Source organism: Mastigoproctus giganteus, chromosome 7 (genome assembly GCF_048544385.1).
Source record: "Mastigoproctus giganteus isolate SK-2022 chromosome 7, ASM4854438v1, whole genome shotgun sequence".
Classification (NCBI taxonomy): Eukaryota; Metazoa; Arthropoda; class Arachnida; order Uropygi; family Thelyphonidae; genus Mastigoproctus; species Mastigoproctus giganteus.
In genome coordinates, this window is record NC_143581.1 from 222,868,505 (window position 1) to 222,896,130 (window position 27,626).

The 27,626-nt window shown below is 38.3% G+C and overlaps 1 protein-coding gene across 3 annotated transcripts in view; it reads right to left on the minus strand.

Annotated features, from left to right (window-relative positions):
- Positions 1 to 14,327: 14,327 nt before the first annotated feature.
- LOC150083720 (netrin receptor UNC5C-like) overlaps positions 14,328 to 27,626 on the minus strand; it is a 324,657-nt gene continuing 311,358 nt past the window's right edge. For all 3 annotated transcript variants that reach the window (XM_090378164.1, XM_090378162.1, XM_090378163.1), the window contains one exon: positions 14,328 to 17,152. In XM_090378164.1, coding sequence (XP_090234290.1) covers positions 16,981 to 17,152 — 172 coding nt within the window. In that variant the 3' untranslated portion in view covers positions 14,328 to 16,980. The remainder of the gene's footprint in view (positions 17,153 to 27,626) is intronic.

Sequence of the window (27,626 nt, forward strand, 5' to 3'; positions counted from 1 at the left end):
ATCTTTTAAACAAATGATCGATTAACCCTTGGGCGAGAACTTCTGTTTGAAAATAGTGCAATGCCAAAGAAACCCATGCGAAGTCAAGTTTGTTCTACTGTGAGAATTAAGACCATTGTATTATCTATGCAAGTCAATCAAAGTTGACTCGTGCAGTAACTTAACCAACACCTAATGAAATTTTTTTTAAAATAAGTAAGTACACTTAGGAAATGCGTGTGTGTAATCATGCAACTTTTAAAATAAAATGTAACTTGGATGAAAAAATGGTACTGTTCGGCGGCCCGTTCCATCTTTGTAATAACGAGCCACCGAAATAAAAAAAAAACGGAATGGTTGCCTTAAAAATGGGATGTCTGATCACAATGATCCACATTGCACTGCGTTTGCATTACAAAAATGTGAAAGAAGATCTGCTTAATTTCTATTCTTTTTTTTTCTGCCCGTCCTAAACTATCATCATCTATAAAACCCATAGTTTTCTAAAAAAAAAAAAAAAAAAAAAAAATATATATATATATATATATATAGAAGGTGTCTCAAAAATATTGGTACAAACGTTTAGGGGAGGTAGGTAACATCTAAAGGAATGTGAATCGCATAGGAACCCATAACCGGAAACGTCACAGTAAGTCGGTAGATGGCGCTGTTCATCAGTTCGCGAGAGGGAAAATTTCTGGTTTACTCATTCAAGCAGTAGTCGCCGCACGAAGAGCATGCATCGATATACGAACTGTGAGCTGGCAGACATGCACCTAGTGTATGGATTAGCAAAGGGCAATGGATTAGCCGCTCAACGGACAGACATGTACCGGACCATCGTTTGTTTGCGCGTGTGCATCAAAATTTGTGCGATTATGGGTCATTTAGAGGTAACAGGAGTAGGCGCGCAGACCACGTTCGACGCGAACTCCCACCATGGAAGAAAGTGTGTTGAATGCCGTCCGGAATAATCCTTTCGACGCGAACTCCCGCCATGGAAGAAAGTGTGTTGAATGCCGTCCAGAATAAGCACACGTGTGCTGGTAGTAGGAGCTGTTTGTTTGTTATTTCGAGCATTAGCAACTAAGGCCATATTTCTCCGGGATATGCAGTGGTCATTCGCTGACTTTTCCGCATCCTCCGTATTCGGTGGTGACGGGCTCGAACCCCGGTCTAATCAAGAAGCTTGTGCTACGCACTGCTGCTCCTTCCCACCTGGCTACGGAGGCGCCTACTGGTAGTAGGATTATTCTGGCTTAGAAGTCTCTGCCTTAGGAGTGTCTCGTTGCAGTGTACAGCGTGTCTGGCACCACAATTCCTTACACCCCTTTCATCTCCAAAGGGTTCAGTTACTGCTCCCCCAAGACCATCCTGCACGTGTGGCTTTTGCGCAGTGGTTTCTCCAAGAAAGTGTTCAAGACTTCAATTTTCCAGCCTATGTTTTGTTCACAGATGAGGCTTATTTCACTCGGGAAGGCTTATTCAATCAGCACAATGCTCATGTGTGGGCTCGCGACAACCCACACGGTGTGTGCCCCCATTCGGCACAACATCGCTTCGCAATAAATGTGTGGGCAGGTATGGTCGGTGACTGCTTAGTCGGCCCATACCTGTTACCATCCCACATGAACTCCGCTAAATATCGGATCTTTCTTGAACGAGTTCTACCAGGGTTACTTGACGATGTTCCAGCAAATGTGAGACTCAACATTTGGGTTAAACATGACGGGGCGCCTGCCCATTATGGAAGGTGTGTTCGTGACCATTTGAACGGGCGTCGATGGATTGGCTGTGGTGGACCCGTTGCCTGGCCCCCACGCTCACCTGATTTATCGAGCCTCGATTTCTTTCTGTGGGGCCCTCAAATCTATCGTGTATGAATCGCCTGTGGAGACGGAAATGGATCTCGTGGCGAGACTCGTCTGCGCTGCTGCTACTGTCCAAGAAACTCCGGGTGTGTTCGACCGTGTCTGCCAATCCATGCTGGGTCGGTGTCAAGCATGCATCCCGTCTCATGGTGGAACCTTCGAGCATCTGTTGTAACATCATGAAATGCATCCATCTCGTACTCCATTGTTAATATTATGTCAAATACGTAAATGTTTGTCACTAATTACTGTCTTGTGTCATTTCTGCTTCTTGTGGCACTGCTACTACTTTCCCGTGACGTTTCCAGTTATGGGTTCCTATGCGATTCACATTCCTTTAGATGTTACCTACCTCCCCTAAACGTTTGTACCAGTATTTTTGAGACACCCTGTATATATATATATATATATATATATATATATATATATATATATATATATATATAAGGGCATAAGGCCATTTAAGTAACAGAACTATCACATCGAAAATTTGCTTATATCGAACTATTCAGCTTCATTTTGTGCCTTTAATAAATTCGAACTGAGTTCTGAAAAGGCTGAGTAGGAACTTGCTGCTTGTACTCGGGCCTTCTGATCTCTTTCCGACGGTATTGGCTGAAACTTCCGTCATTATATATCCTGGTAATTCTGTTCTATTGTCTAAAGATAAAGCTGACTTCTCTAACTCTTGCATCGATAATCTTCGCGAGGCGATTTACCATGAGTTACTAAACACATTTCATTCAACTTTTCTGTAGGAAATACATTAGAAGAATCTCGAGCATCTTGATGCCAATAGATCGTAATAGTATTTAGTCACTGTTCTTAAAACCTATGCTCCAGAGTTAATCTGTTTTATGCCGCCAGTTTAACCACTCGTATTCCACTGATGTATACACGGTGTGGCAAAAATGAAACGAGAATCATTGCTTACTAATGCCTTACTACTGCGCATGTCAACAAACAACATTCATATCGTGCTGTAGCTTGTTTTTTTCCTGTACAGACCAGTTTTGGTTTCGTTCCAATTGGTTAAGTTTTGATTGAACTGTTTCTGAATGAGTGTTTTAACTCTTCGGCGGAAAAATGAGTGATCGTAATTTAAGTAAAACTCCGTAAAAATGGTGTAGGAACGTTGGAGATGTTACGAAAAGTGTACGGTCATGAAACCATGACCATACACTTTTCCTCTCTGAACAATGTGTACGAATAGCATAAATGTTTCAGAGAGGAACGAGAAGATGCCTGTGGAGACAAGAAGACAGCCAACTTCAACGACAGACGAGATTATCGAAAATAAATTCGACTAATCGCAGAACAGTTACACATTCACAACGAAACAGTAAGAACAATTTTTGATATATGATTTTTCATCGTGGCAATGCGCCTCTGTTGCAGTGAGAGTTTTAACAAAAAAAACAGGATCATAACATTGGAGCACCCGCCTTAAAATTTAGATGTGGAGCCATGCGACTTTTTTCTGTCCCCGAAAATTAAAATCCACATTTTAAATGTGGATTTTAATTAAGGAAAACGATTTTAGGACTTAGACATTCATTGAAAATGTCTGCAATTCTGCCCAGACACGATAGGAGGGAGTATATGATGAAAGCCTTGTCGATCAATTCGGCCCTGGAAAGATTGTGCAAGGCTCAAGGGGTAGAATTTTTTTCAGCCTGGACTGTACTTGTTAACAGGAGAGACTGCTTCTACAGGGATGTAATACACTTAAATAGAAAGGGTGCAAGAATATTTGCTGATGCTATCGAGGCAGTGTTAGGTGGGTCGGAAAACTGTTAGTTTAAAGGGAGACAAAGACTAATAGATTAACAGTAGCCACTGGCAGAGGTGAAAGAGCTTCTTGCACTGCTTCTATTGGAATGAACAGAAGCCTGAAAAACAAGATGCAGGATATTTCAGAGACTGCTGGGAGTCATTGCGGTACAAGTAAACACATGGGTTGTGTTAGGGTAGCTAAGAATAGAAACAGGTGCGTGTATATTTGCTTTGCGTGTACACTAATGCTAGGACTTTAGTAAATAAATTTGATGAATTTGAGGTATTGCTGAAAACATCAAAGGCAGATACTGTTGGGATATCAGAGACGTGGTGTCACACAGATATAAGGAATGCAGAACTGGAATTTGGGGAGTACATCTACAGAAAGGATAGACAGGAGAGGATAGGAAGGGAGGAGGGGTTATGCTATTAGTTAAGAAACACATAAAATCCAAGGAAGTGAAGCCAGTCGACATTGCTGGACAGTGCAGTGTCGAGTCAGTTTGGTGTGACATAAGCATTGGGAGATCAAAATTGAGAGTAGGAGTGTGCTATAGGCCTAATGACTCTGATGAGTATAATAAGAAATTGTACAGGGAAATAGTGGGCCAGTAAATCAGAGTGTCTTATAATGGGGGATTTTAATTTCCCAGATATTGACTGGAATTTGGGGGCTGGTCATTCACACACTAGCAAGGTTGTTGTTTGTTTGTTGGGTTTTTTTTTTTTTTTTTTTTCCGGTTTTTAGGAGCACTAGCAACTAAGGCCATATTGCTCCAGGATATGCGGTGGTCATTCCCTGACCTTTCCGCATATTCCGTATTTGGCGGTGACGGGCTCGAACCCCAGTCTAATCAAGTAGCATGTGATACTAGCAAGGCTTTTGTGGATTTATTGTACGATTGTTTTCTACATCAGCATGTGCCGGAGGCAACTAGAGGGAGTAATACTCTTGATTTGATTATCAGTAGTGATTCTTCATGCATTAGGAATATGCAGATAAATGAACCACTAGGTGGCAGTGATCACAATGTGCTGAAGTGGGATTTACTCAAAGAGGTAACTACCATTAGGGGTAAAGGGAAGGGTTATTGCTTTCGTAAAGGCGACTACAATGGACTGAGACAGTATTTAAATTCTATACAGTGGGACCAACTGATGATGTTACCAACAGCAAATTCAAAATGGGAAGCATTCAAAGAACTTATCTTGGAAGCTACTAGGCTTTACATATCAACTAAGAAATATTGTTCAAGGTTTAGGCCTAAATGAATGCCAGATGAACTAACGAGACATATGGCAGAGAGAAAAAATGCATGGGATACATATAAATTAATACATGACACAGAAGCATATGATAGATACAAGTTGATCTGTAACCAAGTGACAAAGGAGGTTAGGCAAGCGAAGGCAGACTACTAGGAATCTGTGGCAAAGGATGCAAAGAAAAACAGCAAAGAGTTCTTTACTTATGTAAACTCTAGAAGGAAGGGGATGAATCAGATTGGTCCACTTGATATCGATGGGTCAACTGTTGATGATCCTGCTCAGGTAGCTAACAAACTAAATGAATATTTTGCATCGACATTCACACATGAGGAGTTATTCAGCAAGGGGAATGCCAGAGGTGTATTCAACTCTAGCAGTAAGCTACAGAATCTTGAAATAACTGGGAGTAAAGTGGAGGAGAAACTGTTGAAGATAAACACAAGAAAGGCACCTGGGGTGGATGGGATCTATCTAGTTATATTAAAGGAGGCAGCAAAGGAAGTAAGCAAACCCTTAGCCATAATTATGAGAGCTTCCTTGGACTCAGGGGAGGTACCCACAGACTGGAGATGTGCAAATGTGACCCCAATTCACAAAGGAGGATCAAAGGCTGACACAAGTAATTATAGACCTGTGAGTTTAACTTCTGTTTCAGGAAAATTAATGGAGGCACTGGTTAAAGAAACACTGCAGGATCATCTAGACAAGACTTGTTATAGCTCGGACACAGCATGGTTTTGTTAAGGGGAAGTCTTGCCTGACCAATTTGATTGGATACTATGATGCAGTCACAAAGAACTATATACAGGGAATAACTTTGATATTATATACTTGGATCTTAGACAGGCTTTTGATACTGTTGCACATGGAAGACTGCTGCACAAATTGGAGCAGTGTGGCATTGGAGGCAAATTGCTGCTATGGATAAAGGGGTGGTTGAGGGGGAGAAGACAGAGAACGGTGATCAATGGACACTGCTCATCATGGACTAATGTTATTAGTGGGAATCCCTCAGGGTTCAGTGTTGAGTCCATTATTGTTTTCTGTATTTATAAATGATATTGATGATGGTATATCAAGCTTAATGTCCAAGTTTTAACACGATATGAAGGTTGGCAGGGTTGTCAAGGACACTACTGACACTATGCTGCTGCAACAGGATCTGGAAAGGTTGAGCAGATGGGCTGAGAGGTGGCAAATGAAGTTTAACATTGACAAATGTAAAGTACTACATATGGGAAACAGCAGCCCCAGAGCAACGTATCACCAGTGTACTACACTGACAGTGGTAGAGAATGAAAGGCACCTGGGGGTGGTTGTGCAGGCAGATATGAAGTTCTCTGAGCAATGCAGACGGGCTGCAAGAGTAGCCCATGGTGTATTGTCAATGATATATAGGAATTTTTCTTGCAGGGATAAGGAGGTGATTATTCCCTTGTATAAGGGAATGGTCAAGCCACACCTAGAGTACTGTATACAGGTCTGGAGGCCTCATTTCAAGAAGGATGTAGAGCTTCTGGAACGTGTACAGAGAAGGGAAACAAGATTAGTGAATGGAACAAAGGGGTACTCTTATGAAGAAAGGCTTAAGTTTTGCAAATTACAGTGTCTGGAGACTAGGCACCAGCGAGGTGATCTGATAGAGGTGTATAAAGCCTTGAATGGTTTGAGCATGCTCAATTCTGATGGGATTCTTCCTCTCGCTCAGAATAATCACCTGAGAGAGCATAAATTCAAATTGAGGAAAGACAGATGTAGGACAGACATGCGGAAATTTGCCTTTAGTCAGCGGGTGGTTGGTTGGTGGAACAGACTTCCATCCCTTGTCGTGGAAGTTGATAGCCTAAATAAGTTTAAGGCTCAGCTGGACAGGTATTTCAAACGAACAGAGGGGTGAAGTGGAAGTGGTGTGTTTTTTTTTTTTTTTTTGGCTGATGCTGCATAAGCTTGCTTTCTTGCATGAAATGCCTCTACTAATGCTAATCTGGGTGGTGTGGCATGGTGCATTATCCTGCTGAAAGGGGAAGTCTGTTGCCATGAAAGGGTGTACCTGGTCAGCAGTGATGTTTAGGGTAGGTGGTAGATATCAGAGTGCCCAGAACATGGATGACTGGACCCAGATTATCCCCACAGAACATTGCCCAGGTAAATGACACACATGTACCTAGCCGTCCACATGGTGATTCATCCACATTGTGGACGTGAATCATCGGACCAGACGACCTTCTTCCAATCACTCAAGGTCCAGTTTTGATGCTCGCGTACCCATTGTAGGCGCTGTTGCCAGTGAACCGTGGATAGCATGGGCACTCGGAGCAGCCCGCGGCTACACAGCATTATTTACAGCAGGGTTCAATGTAGTGTGCATTGTGGCACATTACTCCGATCACCAGCATTCTAGTTACCGGCGAGTTGTGCAACAGTCGCCCTTCTGTTGCCACGTAGCATCCGGGAGAGCCTTCGCTCACCTAGTGCATCGATGAGCCGTGGTTGTCCAACACCACACCGGCACTTCGTGGGTTTTCCCTCCTTGGACCACTTCCAGTAATTACTAACCACAGTCAGCATCCCTCCAGCTTTGCTGTTTCGGATATGCTCTGACCCAGTTGTCTGGCCATTACAATTTGGCTTTTGTCAAACTCGCTTAAGTCCGCTGGCTTTCCCATCTGAAGAACAAGATAACACTAATTAAAGGAGCTCAGTATCAGGTGTTTTTTATACTGTGTAACGACCCGCGCACGCACCGTACTTCACCTGCAGTTGCTTCAATTTGCATAATGACTCGCTGGTCATAATGTTTTGGCTCATCAGTGTATATCATCATTCTTCTCTTTCTTGGTGATTCCTTTCTGCTCTCTCTCTCTCTCTCTCTCTCTCTCTCTCTCTCTCTCTCTCTCTCTCAGGGTAATTCAGAGTTTTTATTTTATTTTTTTGGCTGGTGCAGCATAAGTCTCAGGCTTCCTTGCACCATATGCAAGGAAGCCATAATAATAATAATAATCTAGTTGAAAACAATTTCCAGATAATCTATGGCATCCAAGCCTTGATCTACTGTCAAGGAAGCCCAGTTTGCACCATGAAAACACTTTTCATGTCACTTCTCCTTCCATCAGTGTAAAAACTGAGGAACTGCTATTTGTCAGCTCGTGTAACATTTCTGTAATCCTCTGCTATGACATGTTGGTGTGCAAGCCCAGTACAACACCTTCTTCCACTTCTGTCAGCAAGGTAAACTGCAATATCTCACCCATTACATGGTACAAGTTGTGCATTCTGGAATGTGGCTTTAGTCACCACTGCTGCACTAGGTTATTTGACTAGCAAGACTTGACAACTTCTGTTGGCTGCTTTCAGAAATAAGCTTTCCAATCACAAGGATTGCCATTGGCTGGATGTTATTTGGTTATCAGAAGCTTCACCCCCTCTACTACTGCACTTTAGTGCCAACCTACTACACAATATTCAAAGCCACATAAATCTTTCATTACCCCTTATCTGCCAACTGGCTTTAAATTGCATGATGTGAAAACATTATGCTGTTATTGAAGGTGCACTCTATTCACAAAAATGGTAGATATACTTAATAAAGTGGCCACTGTGTATATCTGGTATTGCATAAACTAGTGTTTCATCCACCAAAAGTGGATCTGATTGTAGAACATGCAGTTCAAAGAGAGTACACTGATGCTTCACAGCCTTTGCTTTGGCAGTAAAACTAATAGAGCCACTATGGTAACAAGGCCTTATCAAGTCTTCAGAGTTTGATTTCCAAAACACAAAGCTTAACTTTCTCAAAGCCATTCAAAAATAGAGTTCTTGGAGTGGTAAATTGGTTTAGTCTTAAAATGTCAAGCAGCATTGCCTCTCAGTGGTCGTTAGATAGCCTATGCCCTAGCAAGCTGTTCTCCTCTATAATAAAGGGTCTGTTGGTGATCTTGGAGGACAGCTCAGATTCACTGCAAAGCTTTTTTCAAACTGTCCAAACTTCTTTAAATTGTACAAACTTACTGAGATTAACTTCCTGCTGAACAGATGCCAGTGCTTACTGACTTGCCATGTCTAAAAACCAAATGAATTAGTAAAGACCAGACTTTTACTAAATGAGCAGGAAAAAAAAAAAATGTCCACATATTCACTTTTTTCATACTCTTCACACTTCCAAAAGCACAATCCTGTAGCTCTTAAACTTCAGACTGTCAATTGTGACCACTCAGGGAGGAGTCAGGGTTGAAAGTTATATTATATGTTATATTATACATTAATGGTACAAAGCTTGTTGATCATATACATAGTTTTTGTCTGTAGAAGTTCATGAGATTATTTGCATGTAGTGCTGGTTGGAAAACCTGGTATAACTTATGGAGAGAACCCTTCTACCTTGCCTGAGATTAGCATAGCTATTATGATGCAATAATGAAGGAACTAGATGCAAAAATATTTTGACATTATAATTAGATTTCAGTAAAGCATTTGACTCTGTTCTACATGAGACTGCTACACAAAATTTGAGCAGTATGGCATTAGAAGCAAGTAATGCTATGGATAAAGGAATGGTTGAGTGGCAGAAGTCAGCGGTTATAAATGGACACTGCTCTTGGACTAATGTTATTGGTGGAGTCGTTCAGTTCAGTGCTGGGTCCCTTAATGTTTTCAATATTTATTAACAACAATAAAGACATAGCAAGCTTATTGTCTAAATTTTCAGGTGATACAATGGTTGACAGGATGATTAATAATAGGAATCAAGTCATATTATTGCAAAAAGACTTAGAAAAATTGGACAGATGAGCTGAGAAGAAGCAGTTCAGGTTTAACATTTACAAATGCATGGTATTATATATGGGCAGCAATAATCCCATAATAACATACCAACTGGGTGGCAACACACTCAAAAGTGGTGGGGAACAAAAGAAACCAGGAGATTGCACACTGCAATATAAAATTCTCTGAGCAGTGCAGACAGGATTCTAGGAAAGCTCATGGAGTTCTCTCAATACATGAAAATTTTGCCAGCAGAGACTAGGAGATTATTCCATTGCAGATGGCAATGGTTAGGCTGCATTGCAAGTACTGTATGTAAGTATGAAAGCCCCATTTTAAGAGGGATGCAGATTTGTTTGAACAGGTGCAGCAAAGAGCAAGATCTGAAAATTGCATGGCTTGGAAACGGAGCACCTGCAAGCAGATCCAATTTAGGTTTTGAATGGATCAAGCAACCTATATGCTGATGGCATCCTTAGTCTTTCTAGGAAAACACATAAGGGGACATAAGTTGAAAATATATATCTTCATACACAAACACTGACACAACACTAATTACTGTACCAGCAAGGAAAATAGACAATGTTGAATTTTAAAAAGATGTGTGCAAATGCACTGATAACTGGGAAGACACTAAATTATAAAGAGCAGCCTATCTTAAGTCTTTCACTTTCGATATGAAATAAACAAATGTTGCTTGTACTGGAAATTATTTCTATAAATAAAACAAACTGCATCACAAATGATCCAAAGAATTTATTTTCTATCATCCCTTTTCCAAAGCGAAATATCAGTATTAAGAAGAGTTGTATCCAGGACATTAAAGTGATATTAGTGGGAAAGCATTTAAAACAGGATTGCTATAGCTGGTAAAGATGCATGGCACTTCACAGGATTGACCATGTGACTAGAAGTAAAAAGAATTAAAAGTGGGAGTATACTGTATTCCAAATGCAGTCCTAATTTAAATTTAATCAAACCAGCTTTTACTTTACCTCCAGAAAATTTAAGCTTACAAATTTCTTTGTCTGCCTTCAGATTGTTGAAAATACTTTCTTTTGCCATATCAAGGTGCACTTTACATTATCTCTCTTAGATTTCTAATCAGAAATAATACATATCAATAATAACAACAGTTCAATTTTCAGCAACAATTTTTTTCTCTAATGTAAGCTAGAAATATTAACCAAATATTTTTTCACCTCTGCATATTTTTAATTATAAATAAGATTGCCCTTTCTACAATAAGAATCACAATTGTTCTTATTGTAGAGGGGAATGTCATATTCAGTATCAGCTGCCCATTTTCCTAACTTTAAAATGAGCAATAATTATCAATTTTATGTCTAAAGTGGAGTATTGTTGTCTTTCTTACTTGACTTTATAGACATAAGTTTTGCAAAAAAATGGAAGTAAATAAGACAAACTGGAAGAGAACTGTTTGAATACATCAGGCTAGGAATGTTTCTTGTAGACTGCTGCTGCTACAACAAGCTAATTATCTTAAATACTGAATGGTGGATATGAATTGAATGGTCTGCTAAATAGAGCATGAGAAAGGTGTACAATTTCTAGAGAAGATGCAAAAAAGAATGACTAGATTGATGAAGAGTGCCAAGCATTATCCCTATGAGGAACTGCCTTAGATGTACTCTGCATGCAGAGTAGATGCAGCAACTAAACACACTAATGTGGAGGATTTTATTGGAATATATGAGAGAACTCGAAGAAGATGGTTAAAATAAATGAAGGAGAATATTTTCACTGGTAAGATAACAACCAGAGGGAACAACTATAAAATCTTAGGGCAGAACAGTAGAACTTAAAGTTTACCTTTTGGGCAGTGTATTGCATAACATTGGAATAAGTTACTTGTAATGGTGGTTGATACAGGGGATTTGGAAAAATTCAGACTAATTGGATAGGCAACTTTTAATGATTATAATAAGTCTCCCCCAGCAGATGCAGAATGAGTTTGCTTTCTTGCATCATTATGCAATTAATATTAATGCTTACACTAATGAAACTAAAGACACAAGAAATTATGGAATTTGAAGACAATGTCTAGTTCTTCCTTGAAGTTATTCAAACTACCTACCTATCTCCACAACAACAGATGGAAGTTTGTTCCAACAATCAACCTGCTGGCTGAAAGAAACCTTCTGCACATCTATCCTGCAAGATTTATACATTTATATTCTTTATACATCTTATGGTCTAAAAAATGTGTTTTTCTCCTTATTTTTATTTACCAACTAGTACCAACTACAATCCAGTTAACAAAAGACAGCAATAAAGCAGTGACAGCAGGCTAATTTGGCAATTGTAAAAAAATATATTTTTAACAAACACTGCCAAAAAACAACTTAATGATGAAATTTGTATAATGTACTGTACACTGAAATGGAAAAGAGGGGGGGGGTCACTTGCCTAGAAAGACAACCAGAGTATGATTATATTAAACTAGTTATACCCGGCGTAACATACACCATTGTTCCGATTATGGCAGTAGTTTAATCTAGATCCTTCAGTCTTCACCATTTCTTGTTTAGCGGCGATATAATTCTACAGCCGTCATCTGTGGGACACATGCATATGTCTCTATTTACAGGTGGTTCCCAGTCTTCTCCAACAAATATTGCAGCAACCTTTGTTTTGGATGTAGGTTCATTATATTATCTCTTAACTAAGTCCGGGTCTTCTATAAATACTATGTGCACATTCATTGTTGGATTGGACTAGGTTATTTGGTGCATTTTTTTATATGACTTAGCACATGGGTTAACTTGTTGCAGCATCTTGTCCAATTGTTGCATTACTTCAGCCATCCACCCTTGGTTCGATTGTTTTTCAAGCCATTTTGTTGTTGCTTCAGCAGAATCGAAAATATAAAATTGTCCATATCCTGTCTTATTTACCTCATTTGGATATAGCGGTGAGGCCAAATGGTAAATCTAGCCATGTATTCTAAAACAGTATGGACCATTTCCAGACAGTGATTTAATCTCTGCACCCACTGATGCGAACGGCATCAATGGGTGCCATCATGACAGCATTTAGTGTATTTATTCAATGTGTTTAACTCATGTCCCCAGTATCTTGCATTGCAAGACTCACAGTTGTAACACATATTTCCTATGTCATGCTCTTCCACATTAATTACAGCTTGTTGATTATTTGCATCCGGTACTTCTATTTGATTAGTCCTACGCCATTTTGCCCGTCTTCTCATTTCCAATCTTGCTTCTCTTTCTTCAATGTTTTCTGTCTGTCTTTATAGTTGCAGAGTCTTGTTTCAGTCTTTTAGTCTATTAGATCTCTCCTCTAATGTTTCATAAGCATTTCTTCTACACTTTCTCAAAGTTCTTACACTTGTTCAGTCATTTTTACACTTCTTAAAAACTTAGAACTTTATTAAAATTGAAGACAGATAAAATAAACATACATCAATAGCTTTCAGGCATAGGTTGCCGTTCTTCAGTTGAAAAACATTAGTACAAAAATTAATAAAGAATGCCCATTATGGTGATCATGTGAGGTGAACTGCATGCTGGCAACAATTAGCAGTTGGAAAATTTGAGCAGCTTAAGAGTTTTATGTATATAGATACTGAATTTTTAGAGGAAACAGTGTAGACTCTCTCAAGACTAACTTCAGCAGTTACCAATCACAGAAAATATCCAAGTGCTCATACATAACTTTGTTCTTAGTTTGTATGGAACCGATTCAGAGAAGTTGATTTTTCCAATTTATGCTGTTTTTAATTTTTATAAAATCTAGTGTACTGTTAAAGAAATTATTACACTTTATTACAGATTTAGAAACCTTTATTAAGATGTCAAAATTGCTTTTAAGTTTTGACATTTCTTTTTTAGTCATTTGAATACAAACAAATTTTCAAAATATGTATAAAGACTGCCTGTTAGACAGGTTTTACTATCATGATGTGACATGGAATGTCTATATTCATCTGAGTACCAAGATGCTCATCTCTTTTTTGAAGGCTGTAAATTCTAAATTCATTAAGCTGTGTGATCAATTTTAATGCAATTAATAAATTTAATATAAATTCTTAAAGGCTATGCACTGGTAACCATGGTGAAAAGATGGTATTTGTTATTATGTTAAACAAACTGGTTAAAATTTATTGCAGCAATTTTCAGGAATTATATTGCAATAAAGAGCATAATCAGTTTATATTCAACATTGTGACAAATATCAATATATTCATCAAAAAAAAGAATTTTTTTTTTCAGCACCAACAATATTCTAAGATAGCTATATAAGAGAATTAAAAGATACAATTGAAATATGAATAAATAATGGAATAAAATAATGTATAAGTAAATAACATTCTAAGTTGTATAATTTAGAGCAATTTGGCACTATACTGGAAATAAAAAAATGAACTGCGTTTACCAGGAAGCATTTTTCAAAATATAGTAATTAACCAAAAAACCAATTGATAATAAGGAATAATCTGTGAAAATAATAAGGAATAAGTGTCATCACAATTTCATATTTAATATAAAATAGCTTTAATTTTTTGGGACAGCTACAGAGGCCAGTTTTTTTTTTTTTTTTTTTTTTTTTTAACCTTTTTTGGGACATATACACACTCAAGCTTCCCACAGTATGTATTATGAATTCCTCTATGGAAAGGTGGAGAGAAAAGGATCATTGTAGAGGAAAAGAATTCATTTAATAAAATTGATAATCTCATTTAAAACACTAGTCAGAAATTTAGTTCGGTTATCTGCTTAAATCAAAATAGTTTATACTAAAGATGAAGCAAGTAATTATTTTTGCATTAAATGTGAAAAATATTAGATGTGAATAAAGTAATAATACTAAATTACACATAAGGTCTATGGAATTGGAGGAGCAATCATAGCAGAACATGTTAACATGTATTTTGACTTGCATCAGCAGTGCTTTCAGTAAATCAGCCAATCTTGCATTAGTAGCAATGAATAGAAGCAAGTACTAGTTTGTGTCACCATAAAAAGAACTGAATACTGTTAAGAGCAAGGAATATGAAATTGTGTGAGGTCATATCTGCTAGCATGACATTTGTCGTGTTAAAAGCTTATGAAGTAATGTCAAGAATAGTTTCAACTGGCACAAAAGGTTTACAGAAGAGAGGGAAAAAGTGTCCATGGTGATGCACAAATCAGCTATTTAGTCAATTGCAAGACTGGAGAAAATGTTGAAATAGTCAGAGATTGCATTGTTTATACAAATGATTAACTATGAGAATAACAAGTGAAGAGTTAAATTGCAATGAAGGAAAGGAACTCTGAAAGAAACTTGACATTAGAAATTCAGAGATGAATAGCAATAATAATAATAAAAAAAAATTTGACACTTGCTCATCTTTTGAGCAAAGCTGAATAAAATAATGAATACAACAAAAACAGTAGCTGGAAAGAAACATACCACATTCAGTGCCCCAGAAAAAAATAGGGGGGGGGGGGGGAGACAAAGTCTTCAGTGGAAACATTACAACAGCCCTCACATTAAAGAAATAACAAGTCAGAATCATAAGCAAAAGGAAAGTGGATTTGTTGCTGATATCAATTAAACTGGTATCAGAAACAAATTTATGCTATATTCATCACATAAGGTCAAACAGTCAACCAAGCTTATTTTGTAGAAATAGAAAAACTCCGTGCAATGCAAAAGGTGGCCAATGATAGGCGTTTTCACCATGACCACCACAACAGTGAAAAAATTTCACAATGGTTCAGCTTAATCACCCACTTTATTCACTACACACTTGACCTCAAATAACCTTTTGGTTGTTTTCAAAAATCATTGAGGATATCCAAAATAATGTGACATAGGCCCTGAATAATTTAAAAAAATGTTTTGAACAATGGCAGTATCACTGGAATAAGTATATACCCTCCAAAGTTTTTGAAGGGGCCAGCATTAGTTTAGATGTAAAAGTTTGTGTATGTCTTTAAAAACTAGCTATTACTTCATACTCACACCTTGTAGCTCTAAGAAAAATTCTAGTATCCTCAGCCATTACAATATCAGAGTAGACTAGCAATGCCTGAAGATGCTCATAACAGAGTATTCTAAATAAGATATAATGCTTCACCACAATTAAACAGTAAGCATTTTTATTTAATCCCAGTTACAGAACAAAGAAACCTCTTCTTTCAGAATTGTAACTAGGATTAAATACACTGTTTACTGTTTTAGTGTTATCTAACATTTAAGAGCCTATTGCCTTCTTTGTCTAGCATAGAACACCACAAGTGAATATAGTTAGAGCCATGATTAAGAGTGGCATAATTCATGCTAGAGAAAGCAAGGGGTATATTCACCAAAATATATTTTCAGATTTATAACCGGGATTATACAGAATAAATTTTGCCTAATCATGGAAAAATAAGCCTCATTTATCATAAATTACTGCTCATAGGAATAGAGTGCCATTGAAAATCAAGATAATGTTGCTACTATACTAACAATCAGTATATTTGGATTTTACTATATTTCAACTAAATTTGCATAAGAAATTCTGATTTCAGAAGAAAGAAAGATAAATAAAAAAAAAGAAAGAAAGATAGTGACCAAGTTCACTGTATTTTAAGCTGTGTTCTCAGAAATATTTATACAATTGCATTATTATATGTGAACTTTGCTTTCTACAATGTAATAAATCTGTAAAACAGTTATGAGACCAAATACAAAGACAGTGCAGCAAAATTTTTTATATTACTCTAACTTAAGCACTGTACAACAGTGTACAAAGATAACATGGCTGTATGTGCCACATGAAGTCAGGTGGCAAGTTGCATATCTCAGGGTAACAACCATTACGACAAAAGACAGGACACTTTGCATATCACTTTGTGTTCTTTTCAACGTCAACCTTCACATCTGACAACATTACTGAAACACTGTTCAGTACAATCTTCAACAGTTCTATAGCTACAGACTTACAACAGACAATCCCTCATCTCCTATGGAAACCTAACAATCACTGGGCTAAAACCCCTCCAACAGTACTGCCAACAGGAAACAGCTGCAAACACCAACACTATCAGTCATCAACTCTGTTTAATGTCAGGAAGACTTAGTAATGGCCTACTGAATAGGGTCCTGGATAGGCCAACCCCTGAAAGAATAACTTTATACAACGTTGTATTGTCTTGTTTTATTGAGCACTGGATTTGTTCAAAGAGGACCTTCTAGTAGGATAGTAGCTCCTCTTCCTGATGCAAAGAGGCAGTGAAGTACTTCCTTCTTATACCCACTGTCTGTCAGTTGCTGCATTCACATTATTATTTTTTTTTTTCCCATTTCAGATCCAAGAGCCAACTTCTTTTTCCACAGCAGAAACTGCATCACTCCTTCCCATCACGCGCAAAATATTTAGTAAGTTCGCAAGAGCATTGGTTTCATGATGCCTGGCCTCCCAGAGATCTAAGATATTATCTGTAGGACTGTTCTTTGTGGCAAAGTAGTTTATATACCTGAAAATTAATATAAATACCATTAGATAATACAGCCAAAATTAATTAGTTCAGATAAACAAAAATTGAATAAAAGTACTAGACCAATTGCTGAAAAGAATAACTTCATTCAACATGTATTATCTAGTATTAACCCTTTTGTAAGATGAGTTTTAAAACAGTATGCAAGCCAGCTAGAATGAGTGAAGAATTAGAAAAAGTTTTGTAAAAAGTGAAACTATGTACATAAATGTTTTTAAATATTAACTTTTTTCTATTTTAACTTTACATCCAAATAGAGTGAGACTCATAAATAAAGATCAAAATTATGAAAAAAAATAAAATAAAATGTACTAATGTATCAGCAAAATAATGAAAGTTTACACTGCATCACTCCATTTGCCCAATTCTTTGAATTTATTCAAAGGATTGAATAAATTTAAACCCTTTAAATTTATTCGAACTACCCACTTCCACAACATCAGTGGAAGTTTACTCTAATAATTAATTACTCTTAAGTGGTGTTTTTTTTTTTTTTTATACCATAATATCCTCTACAATTATTTATATAGGGTGTTTCAATTAAAAGGCTCCAAGTCTACCTTGTTTATTTTTAGATTTAGGCAGGCTATTTGGACTGAAAATTTTAAATTTGATGTTAAAATTGAATTAAATATTACCTTTTAGACTATGATTTCTAAATAAAATCATGCCTAAGTAGCTGACTTTTTTTTTTCATTGGGAAAGTTCTACTGTTTAAAAAAGTCATTGGTGTATTTCTAAATTAAACCCACACTACATTGATTTCATTTGAAATAAAACAAAACAAACACAATGTGTGATGCTCTTCAACATGTGAACTGTGGGTAGGGGAACAAGTTTCCCACTGAGAGAAAAAAAAAGTTGATTATTAGTATTAATAGTGGCAAATAGCAAGAAAGCAAACTTATACAGCATCAGCAAAAAAAAAACTTCCCATTTCACCTATTCATTTTTTCCAATAGTTTGAATAGTTCTTCTTTGAATTTATTCAAATTATCCACTTCCACAACAGATGGAAGCTTGTTCCAGCAATCAACAACTTGTTGGTGAAGGCAAACTTCTGCACATCTATTCTACAACCATCCTTCCTTAATTTGAATTTATGCCCCTCACATACATCATCTGAGCAGGAGGAAAAATCCCATCAGCACTGGGTTTTGCTTAAGACATTCAAAGCCTTAAACACCTCGATCAGATCACCTCCCAGATGCCTAGTCTCCAGATACTGCAATTTGCAGAAATTAAGCCTTTGTTCTCCTCACCAATCTCATTGTCCTTCTCTGTACCCATTCTAGCAACTCTACATCCTTCATAAAATGAGGCCTCTGGACCTGTATGCAGTACACAATGTTATTTTGTTATTAGGAGCATTAGCAACTAAGGCCATATTGCTCCGGGGATATGCGGTGGTCATACCCTGACCTTTCCGCATCCTCCGTATTTGGTGGATCACGGGCTCGAACCCCGGTCTAATCAAGAAGCATGTGCTACGCACTGCTGCTCCTGCCCACCTGGCTACGGAGGCACCACACAATATGTGGCCTGAACAATTACCTTATACCTGACCTTACCTGCTAGCAAAATTCCTGTATATCATTGACAAACCCCATGAGCTGTCCTGGCAACCTACAACCTGTCTGCAGTGCTCAAACTTCATATTAGACTGCACAATTTATGCAAAATTTTAATTTAGAAATTGTATAATCTGACTGGTAATATTTAATACAATTTTAATATCAAATTCAAAAATTTTGGCCTAAATTTTACACACAAAAAAACTCAGACAACAAATAACCTAAACCCGAAAATAAGTGAGTAAATCCCAGTACCAAATCCCAATCGAAAGATCCTGCTCCTATATGCACAGGATGATTTTTTATTCATCTGATGAATTTAAGATATTGTTTAGATACCTTAACACTATAAGCTGCAACATCTTTATTAAATTCTGAGAATACAATCTTTCAACTTGATGAAAATATCACTCAACGTAAGAACAACCACACTCACTGTATTTTTTCCAGCATTCTTTCCTTGACTTGGTACATTATAGCCACAGATGCTAATGCACAATAAAAAAATTCTTAAGCAAACAAAACAAAAATAAACCACCATTCTTTCCAGGTGGTGAATGCACTTTCGTAAAAACTATGAGTCTGACATTTACACCAATGTTTAATATCAGAAATGAATTCCACCTCTGAGTATCACTCTTAAACAACTTACCACACAGGTATACCTTCAGTCTACAAACAAAAAAAAATCTGATGGTGCAAGGTCAGGACTACAGGGAGGTGAGATATTATGCTCCATCCTAGCTGGATGATCTTTGACAGTGTCATTTGTGTTGTGTGTGTGGCCTTGCGTTTTTCCTGATGAAACTTGATGTTGTGCCAGTTCAGTTTGGGTCTTTTGGTTTTCAGAGCTTGATTAAGCTTTTCCAGGAAAAAGCAGTATCTTTCTTTGTTGATGGTTGTTTCACTTTCCATGAACTCTATAAAAATGCCATTTTGATCCCAGAAGAAGGTGGCCATAAGTTTTGTTGATGATTTGGAAAGTTTTGGCTTTTTGTTTACAGATGTCGGGTGTGTTCATTTCATGGATTGTTGTTTGGTTTGGGATCATAGTGGAAGAGTCTTGTTTCATGAAACATGACTGGAGTACCAAACCTCTCCAGAAGTTCAAGATCTCTTTCCCCTACAGCCATCATCTCTCATGCTTAGGCTGTTGTTGTTATTTGGTTTTTTAGGAGCATTAGCAACTAAGGCCATATTGCTCTGGGAATATGCGGTGGTCATTCCCTGACCTTTCCGCATCCTCCGTATTTTGTGGTGACGGGCTCGAACCCCGGTCTAATCAAGAAGAGTATGCTACGCACGGCTGCTCCTTCCCACCTGGCTACGGAGGCGGCCCCAGCTTAGGCACACACAGATATTTCTGTACTTGTGTCAATTGATGATAGACGATTTTTTTTTTTTTTTTTTTTTTATGAAAACCCCAAACACGAAAAATATTAGAACCTATAGTACTTAGTAGTGTGCTTGGGTTGGAAGTTGAGAAAACGAAAGAAGATAATTGTTGACATCAGACTAACTTCTGTATACTGTAATTTTCAGGAAATATGTATGAAAGAAGGTTGTTCCAGAAAATGGCAACTGAATTCAGTAAACAAAGAAGATGAAAAGTTGGTTCTATGAGTTTGAAGTTGGATAGTAAATGGATGTTGGCTGGTGGCAGCATGTGTTCGGACTGTTTTCAAACAGAGCGGGAATTATAGAAGCCAATTCAGAAGAACAGTACCCATGAAAGCATCTGTAGAAAATGAAAGCATCTGTAGAAACAGTAAGACTATGAGACAGAGTGGGCAGACAGACTCTGTTAGAGATGAGTCTTTAATTAACCTAACTGCCCTCTTCTGAATGGAATCTAGAAGCCTGAGAGAAGTTTTGGGGGCACCGCCCCAGATGTGGGAACAATATTCCATGGTAGGGAGGATTTGCGATTTGTACAGAGTGAACAGCTGTTTGAAAGAAAAGTAACGCCGACAGTGAAAGGGAAAACCAAGTTTTTTAGATGCAGAGGAAGCAATATTTGTAATGTGCTTGTGCCAAGAGAGATTAGAAGTCAGGGTAATCTCCAAAAGAGATACATCATCTTGCCTAGAAATCGAAGAAGAATCCTTTTTGAGAGGTATAAGACAAGACTGAGTTTTAGAAGGATTGAAATCAACTAAGTTGTCTTTGCCCCACTGGAGAATTACCTGGAGATCGGCATTTAAGGAATTGGTAGTGAATATTCGAGAAGTTGAAGCCGATTGAGCAAGGCAAGGTTTCTCAAAATGGAAAGTGGAATGCAATGTGCTATCATCAGCAAAACTATGGAGAGAATTTCCAGTCAATGGAAGGTCATTAATATACAAGAAGAAAAGAGTGGGGGAAAGAACTGAACCTTGGGGGACCCCAGCATTAGTGGAGAAGTTAAAAGACAGATAGCCATGTACCATCACCCTCAGTGAGCAATCAGAGAGAAAACTGGATAACCAATTACAAAAAACAATTGGCAAACCACAAGACAGACGCTTGTGGTTTGCCAATTGTGTTTGGCATATGTGTTTGGCATAAAGATCTTCTAAAGATCTTTATGCCAAACACTATCGAAAGCCTTTTGAGATGTCAAAAGCAAAAGATTTTCACCAAACCTTTCCACTGAATTAGTCCATAAATGGGTAACATAAGCCAGAATATCAATAGTGGATCGACACTGACTGAATCCATACTGGCGATCGTTGATCAGACGGAAGGTTTCTAGGTAGTTTAAGAGTTTGCGGTTAATTGATTTCTCCATTACTTTAAAAAGAGTAGAGGTAACTGCAATGGGACGATAATTGGATGGGAGGGATTTGTCGCCCTTTTTGGGAACTGGCTGGATATGAGCAAATTTCCAAGCAGAAGAAAAAACACCTTTGGAATAAGAAAGTGAAAAAAGGCGGCAAAGAACAGGAGCACAGGTTTTGAAAATAAGTGGAGAAATAACATCAGGACCCGGAGCTTTCTTAGAATCAAGATTCGTCAAAATACTTCTGATATCCTTTTAACGGAAGACCACAGGAGGCATTGAATGGAGGATGTTGGGAATGGTGGAAGGTGTTTAACCAAGATCATTAATACATGGGTTGGAAGAAAAATGGGATGCTAGCAGGTCAGCTTTATCCTTGGCTGAGATGACAATAGAACCATCTGGTTTTGAAAGATGGTAGGAGCAGAGATGGGCAAAAGTTGTGGCCAATAGTTTTGGCAAGAGACCAGAATGCTTGATACCATTAGGGCAAGAAGCAAGTTTTCTACTGTTAGCCTGTTCAAAATCTAGCTTGGACTGATTAATAACTGTTTTACAATTGTTGTGAGCTTTGGAGTAGGCAGAAAATGAAACTGAAAAATTGGAAACAAGCCAATTATGATATGCAACATTCTTCTGTTGAACAGCCTTAGCACATTTATCGGAAAACCAAGGTTTAGATAAGTACAAGATTTTAAAGTGGAGTAGGGAATAAAGGATTCCATTCCTACAAGAGTAATTTCACGGACACAATCTGAGCAAACATTGATATCAGAAGTTTTGAAACAGTAATCCAACCAAGGAAAAGAAATCTCGCAGGTCATCCCATTTTGCATTCTTGTAATGCCAAACATGAGGTTGGGAATAGCCATGAGATAAAGGCTCCATTGGAGAAGAGAATCACCAAGTTGTTGTGATCTGAGGTGCCTAAAGGACCACTCACTTTGACCGTGTATTTAGAAGGGTTGTTTGTGAGAAAAAGATCAAGCGTGTTGGCTATATGGTTAGAATTGTCCGGTATTCTTGTAGGTAAATTAACGATCTCTGCAAGGTCATTAGTAATTTCAAAAGTCTCAGCATCTCGAGCAGCTGGATCGGTGTGACTAGAAAATGGATGCCAGCTGGAGCTGTGAACATTAAAATCACCAAGGAAAATTACCTCACTGTTAGGAAAGTTGGACTGGAGAAAGTCAAGTTGCAAAGAGAGGAAGTCAAAGAGCTCCAAGTGAGTGGAGTCGGGAGAACGATAGAGATAACAGATAAATTAGACAGAATGAGGTAGAGATAATTTAAACCAGAGAAGATCGAAAAGAGGAGATTCCAAATTACCAAGTCTCTGATGGAATATCGGAACGGACTTATGCACATGTACCAACTTTGAGGCGAACGGAATCGTACAGCGAATAATTTGGTGAACTGAGATGAGCAGTAGTTGAATCAACCGATAACTGAGATTCTGTCAGAAAAAGTACATGGGTTTGGCAGACTGCAAGTGGAAATGGGCATTGTTGACATTAGAACTAGGCCGCGTATATTTGTGAAACGAACTCTGAAGTGTTTGGGAAGTTTAGAACTTTTCGCAGATAAGCTTACTCTATTAGTTTGACAATTCATGGTGTATTCAATAGTGAGAAAGTGGGATCATGGGGGGGCATACTGCATGAAGTAATTAAATTTTTGGATATGGCGTTCACATGGTAAGAATATACCCAGATCCTTGACATAACGTGGCCTCAACAATGCCCCCCCCCCACACACACACTACTTGTTGGACTCTCTCCAGTCACTATCTGGCAGAGTAGAGGTAGCAAGATTATACACTAGCTGATCCAGAAGCCTCCTAGAGAGTTACCAACAGGTTCGGTCCGGGGTACTAACTAGCAGTCGGCCTGCGAACACCATTTTAGAGCTGTCCCTTGAAATATAAGGAAGACTGGATCTCGCCATGATGTCCATCATAACCCTCAAAAGTTGTCAGTCATACTACATGATGAAAGAGATGGGGAAGGGTTGACTGGAACTTAGAAATGCTTCCCTTTTGAGTTTTTGCAACCTCCATCACGTATCTGGTGGTTATGCATCTGTCGTTTTGAACAAGCTGGTTAATGAGTTCTGTGGTTTCACTGTTTGTAACAGACATTGGTCTTCCAGCTCTTGGTTTGTCCTTGATATTGAAATCACCTTCCCAAAACCTCTGGAGCCACTTATAGACATTACTTAAAATCAATTATCTGCCCTTGTAGACTGCCAGGAGTTTGATTGATAGATGTGGCTGACTGATCCTCCAATTTGAACAGGAACTTCATCACACACCATTGACAGAAACAGCTGTCATTTTATCCATCCATATCTTCAAGATCTGAAAACACCAGGAGAATGATATTTCGGTTGTTAATGGGTAATTGGTAGCACAACAAGTGTTCATCATAAATTCCTCCTCTTCCTTATGCATGTGTGAGTAAGATCCACTCTTGTATATTTAGCAGTGTTGAGAAATTCATGCCACGTGTTCAATGTATCCACATTTATCAATAATGTGTCATAGTCTGAGTGTAAAGTTACAAAGAAAATGCTCAAATTTTAAATACAGACACCAAGAACAGGATCTCTCCACAGGTACTGCAAGATGTATTTGGGTGTGCTGTTTGTTATGTTTGTTATTTGGTTTTTAGGAGCATTAGCAACTAAGGCCATATTGCTCCAGGATATGCGGTGGTCATTCCCTGACCTTTCTGCATCCTCCATATTTGGTGGTGACGGGCTCGAACCCCGGTCTAATCAAGAAGCGTGTGCTATGCACTGTTGCTCCTTCCCACCTGGCTACGGAGTCGCCATATTTGGGTGTGCAATGCAATGAGGTTGTAAAAGGGTTGCCAGTGTTGGTTATCAAACTTGTCTAGTGATTAAAAATAGTGATATATTTAGCTGTTGTTGTGCAATATAACACAATATGTTCTTGATAAAATAAACTTGTGAACCATTGATGCTATGCAAAAACCAAGGACATATCCAGAAGTCATAGATAAACATCAAAAAATGCAGATAAACAGAGCCATTTTGAAAATTTGCTTAGTGTAATAACACTAATTGTTTATTTAATTCATTCTTTGCATAGTCCTAAATGAGCCATGGAAACTTACATTAATACTTCAGTTCCTCTGGCAATTTGTAGAATAAAAAGGTAACAACTTAAATATGTATAATGCAATGGATTGTGTTTATCTGGCTTAAGCTGGTTAGTCAAAATATTGAATACAGTAAAATATCATAACTGTACTTTTATTAAGGATATAAAGAACAAAGATGCAAGTACATTGCAAATGCAGTTAGAAATAAATCAACTAGAGATACATTCTGTCCTGCATCTAACTCACAAGTGGCTTTCATTATGGTGTATATTTACCAAAGTGTAGCCTTTTTGTATGAGAATGAATTTAGAAGTTGAATTTTTTTTTTTATATATAAAACCATTCCCAAACACTTTTATTTATTTTTCCCCCCATAAGAAACACCTCCTACCACTATCTGTAGTTTAGTACTAGGCCTAACAACAGTGGTCATCGATACTGGACACACTGCAATGAAGATAACCACAAAATCCCATACTATCTATATAATGAAATACACTGAGAGGACAGAATTCATGGGATACCTGGTTCCAGGGCAAGGCAATGCTTTCACCCCTCTTGCTAGTGGACGAACCCACCGCTTGCTGGTATACAGATACACTGCATTCACGTAGACGTAATTTGATGTCAGTATGGATAAACGTCATGGGTTAACCGACTTTGAAAGAGGGATGATAGTGGGTGCCCAATGCACATTACTATCGTGGAGGTGGTACAGAAATTGCACTATCCCCATTTGAAAGGATTAGGAGTGTATTGGGAATACGCCATTTCCAGAATAACATCTGATTGTGGACAGCACTGTGGGTGGAGAAAGGTGGTGGATGAATGTGGCTGTAGATGTGTATCTCGCATAGTTTCAGCCAACCAGAGAGCGACAGTGGCACAAATCACTGCTGACTTCAATATTATTATTATTAATAATAGGTATATGGTGCAAGGAAGCCCGAGGCTTATGCTGCACCAGCCAAAAAAAAAAAAATTCCTGTGTTACCCTGAGAGAGAGAGAGAGAGAGAGAGAGAGAGAGAAAAGTAGAAGGGAATCACCAAGAAAGCAAAAAAGAGAAAAATTGTGATATCCAGCTCAGGACCCTGGGTTTGCCAAGCCCATACTCACCAGATGCGAGCCCCTGGGGTTAATTTCAATGAAGAAAGTGCCAGAAACATCTCCAACAAGACCATAGCCTCAATAGGTTATTGAGATCATTAGCCTCAATAGGTTATGGGAGCCATCAACCCACCAGAGTCCCATTGCAAACACCACGATGCAGGATTCTAGGCCTCAACTGGGAAAAAGAATATCAGCACTGGACCTTGGATGATTGGAGGTGGGTCTCCTGTTCCAGTGAGTCCCATCTCCAGTTATTTCGAGCAGATGGGAGGATGCATAACTTGCGGAAACTGCAAGAAGCTATGCACCCATCATGTCAACAAGAAACTGTTTGGGCAGGTGGACAGTTGGTAATAGCCTGGGGTGTGTTCAACAGGCACATGTAGAGACCTCTGGTATGTTTAGACGCATCTCTGAATGGTTGGGGTTACGTGTCCATCCTTGCAGACGATATGCATCCTTTCATGGTCATCATGCACCCACAGGGCAATGGACTCTTCCAGAAGGATAATACACCTCCCCACGGAGCCATGGTGACTAGAACATGGTTCGAAGAGCATTATGCAGAATTTATCACCACGGAATGGCCTCCCCATTCACCGGACATGAAACCTGTGGAGCATCATTGGGATGCTCCACGGTAAAGGCCCATTCAAGCTTTGGATCCTCCACCCAGGAATGCGACGGAATTATGCACAGCAGTGTAGTAAGCATGGATGGAATTACCTGTGGAACTGTTTCGTGAACTAGTGAACTCAATGCCTCACAGTGTGACTGCCCTCGTCTGGGCGAAAGGTGGGCCTACCCATTACTAGGTATCCCATGATTTGGCATTGGGAGCCAGACGTGTTCAAAGCCGCTAAGTGGATTTTCTTATTTATTGATTTGAAATTATTGTTTTTCTAAAACTTTTGATTTAAATTTTGTAGTATAGCATTATTTTGTGATTTTCTGATTAATCTGGTGTATTTATTCTTTACTCTGCCTTGTAATTGCATAAAAGTATCGGTAAGGGTATCAAATCCACGTGTTACAAGTTGCAGCTCCACTGAACGAGAAGTTTTTTAGCCATATTTAGCTGTTTATTGACCAACTGTTACATCAAATTATTTTCTATAAGTAGCTTATAGACCTAGTCAGGATCATTAGTTTATTCTGAATTGAGATGGCGAGATTTGGAAGTTGATTAATACTTAAGTGCCCGTAGGTTTACCGTTCTTAACTTGCCACCTTTGTTATACGATACGTTATATCCCGAACTAGATAGCGTTAGTATAGTATATAATATAATATTGTCAATTAATTAGTAAAATCTATTAATTTTGTTAAACTTGTTTGTCGATTAAATTGTACTTTTAACTAAATACATATAACGACTTAGATTACAATGTAACATAATTAATACATAACTTGATACGGAAGTTATATAAAGGGAACTCATAGATAATACTCGATACTGAAAAATATATATAGCGTTATAACTGTGTTGGGATACAAGTTTAGGGTATAATTTTGTACTGAAATTGAAATTTTATTGAAATAAAATCGAAATCATGACTCTGACTACAGCAGCAAAGCAAAAGGCTCAAGCTAATGGGAGTGATGTGGCTCAGAGGAGAACTGAAGTAGGCAGTTGCCCTCTGAATCACAGCCTTTTAAAATGCACTGCTTGCATGATGTTTGTGGAGCAATCGGGTATGAAACATGATATTGCCGTGGGGGATGTCTTTTTTGTGTGTGTGCGTGCGATGCAAGGAGTGTAAAGAAATCAGGCGACAACTCAGTGTTGTTATGGGCCTATATGGGCTTGAAGGACAGGGTGGATGCCCTTGAAGGATCTAGATTGAGGGGCCCATCAAGCTCTCAGCTGCCAACATCA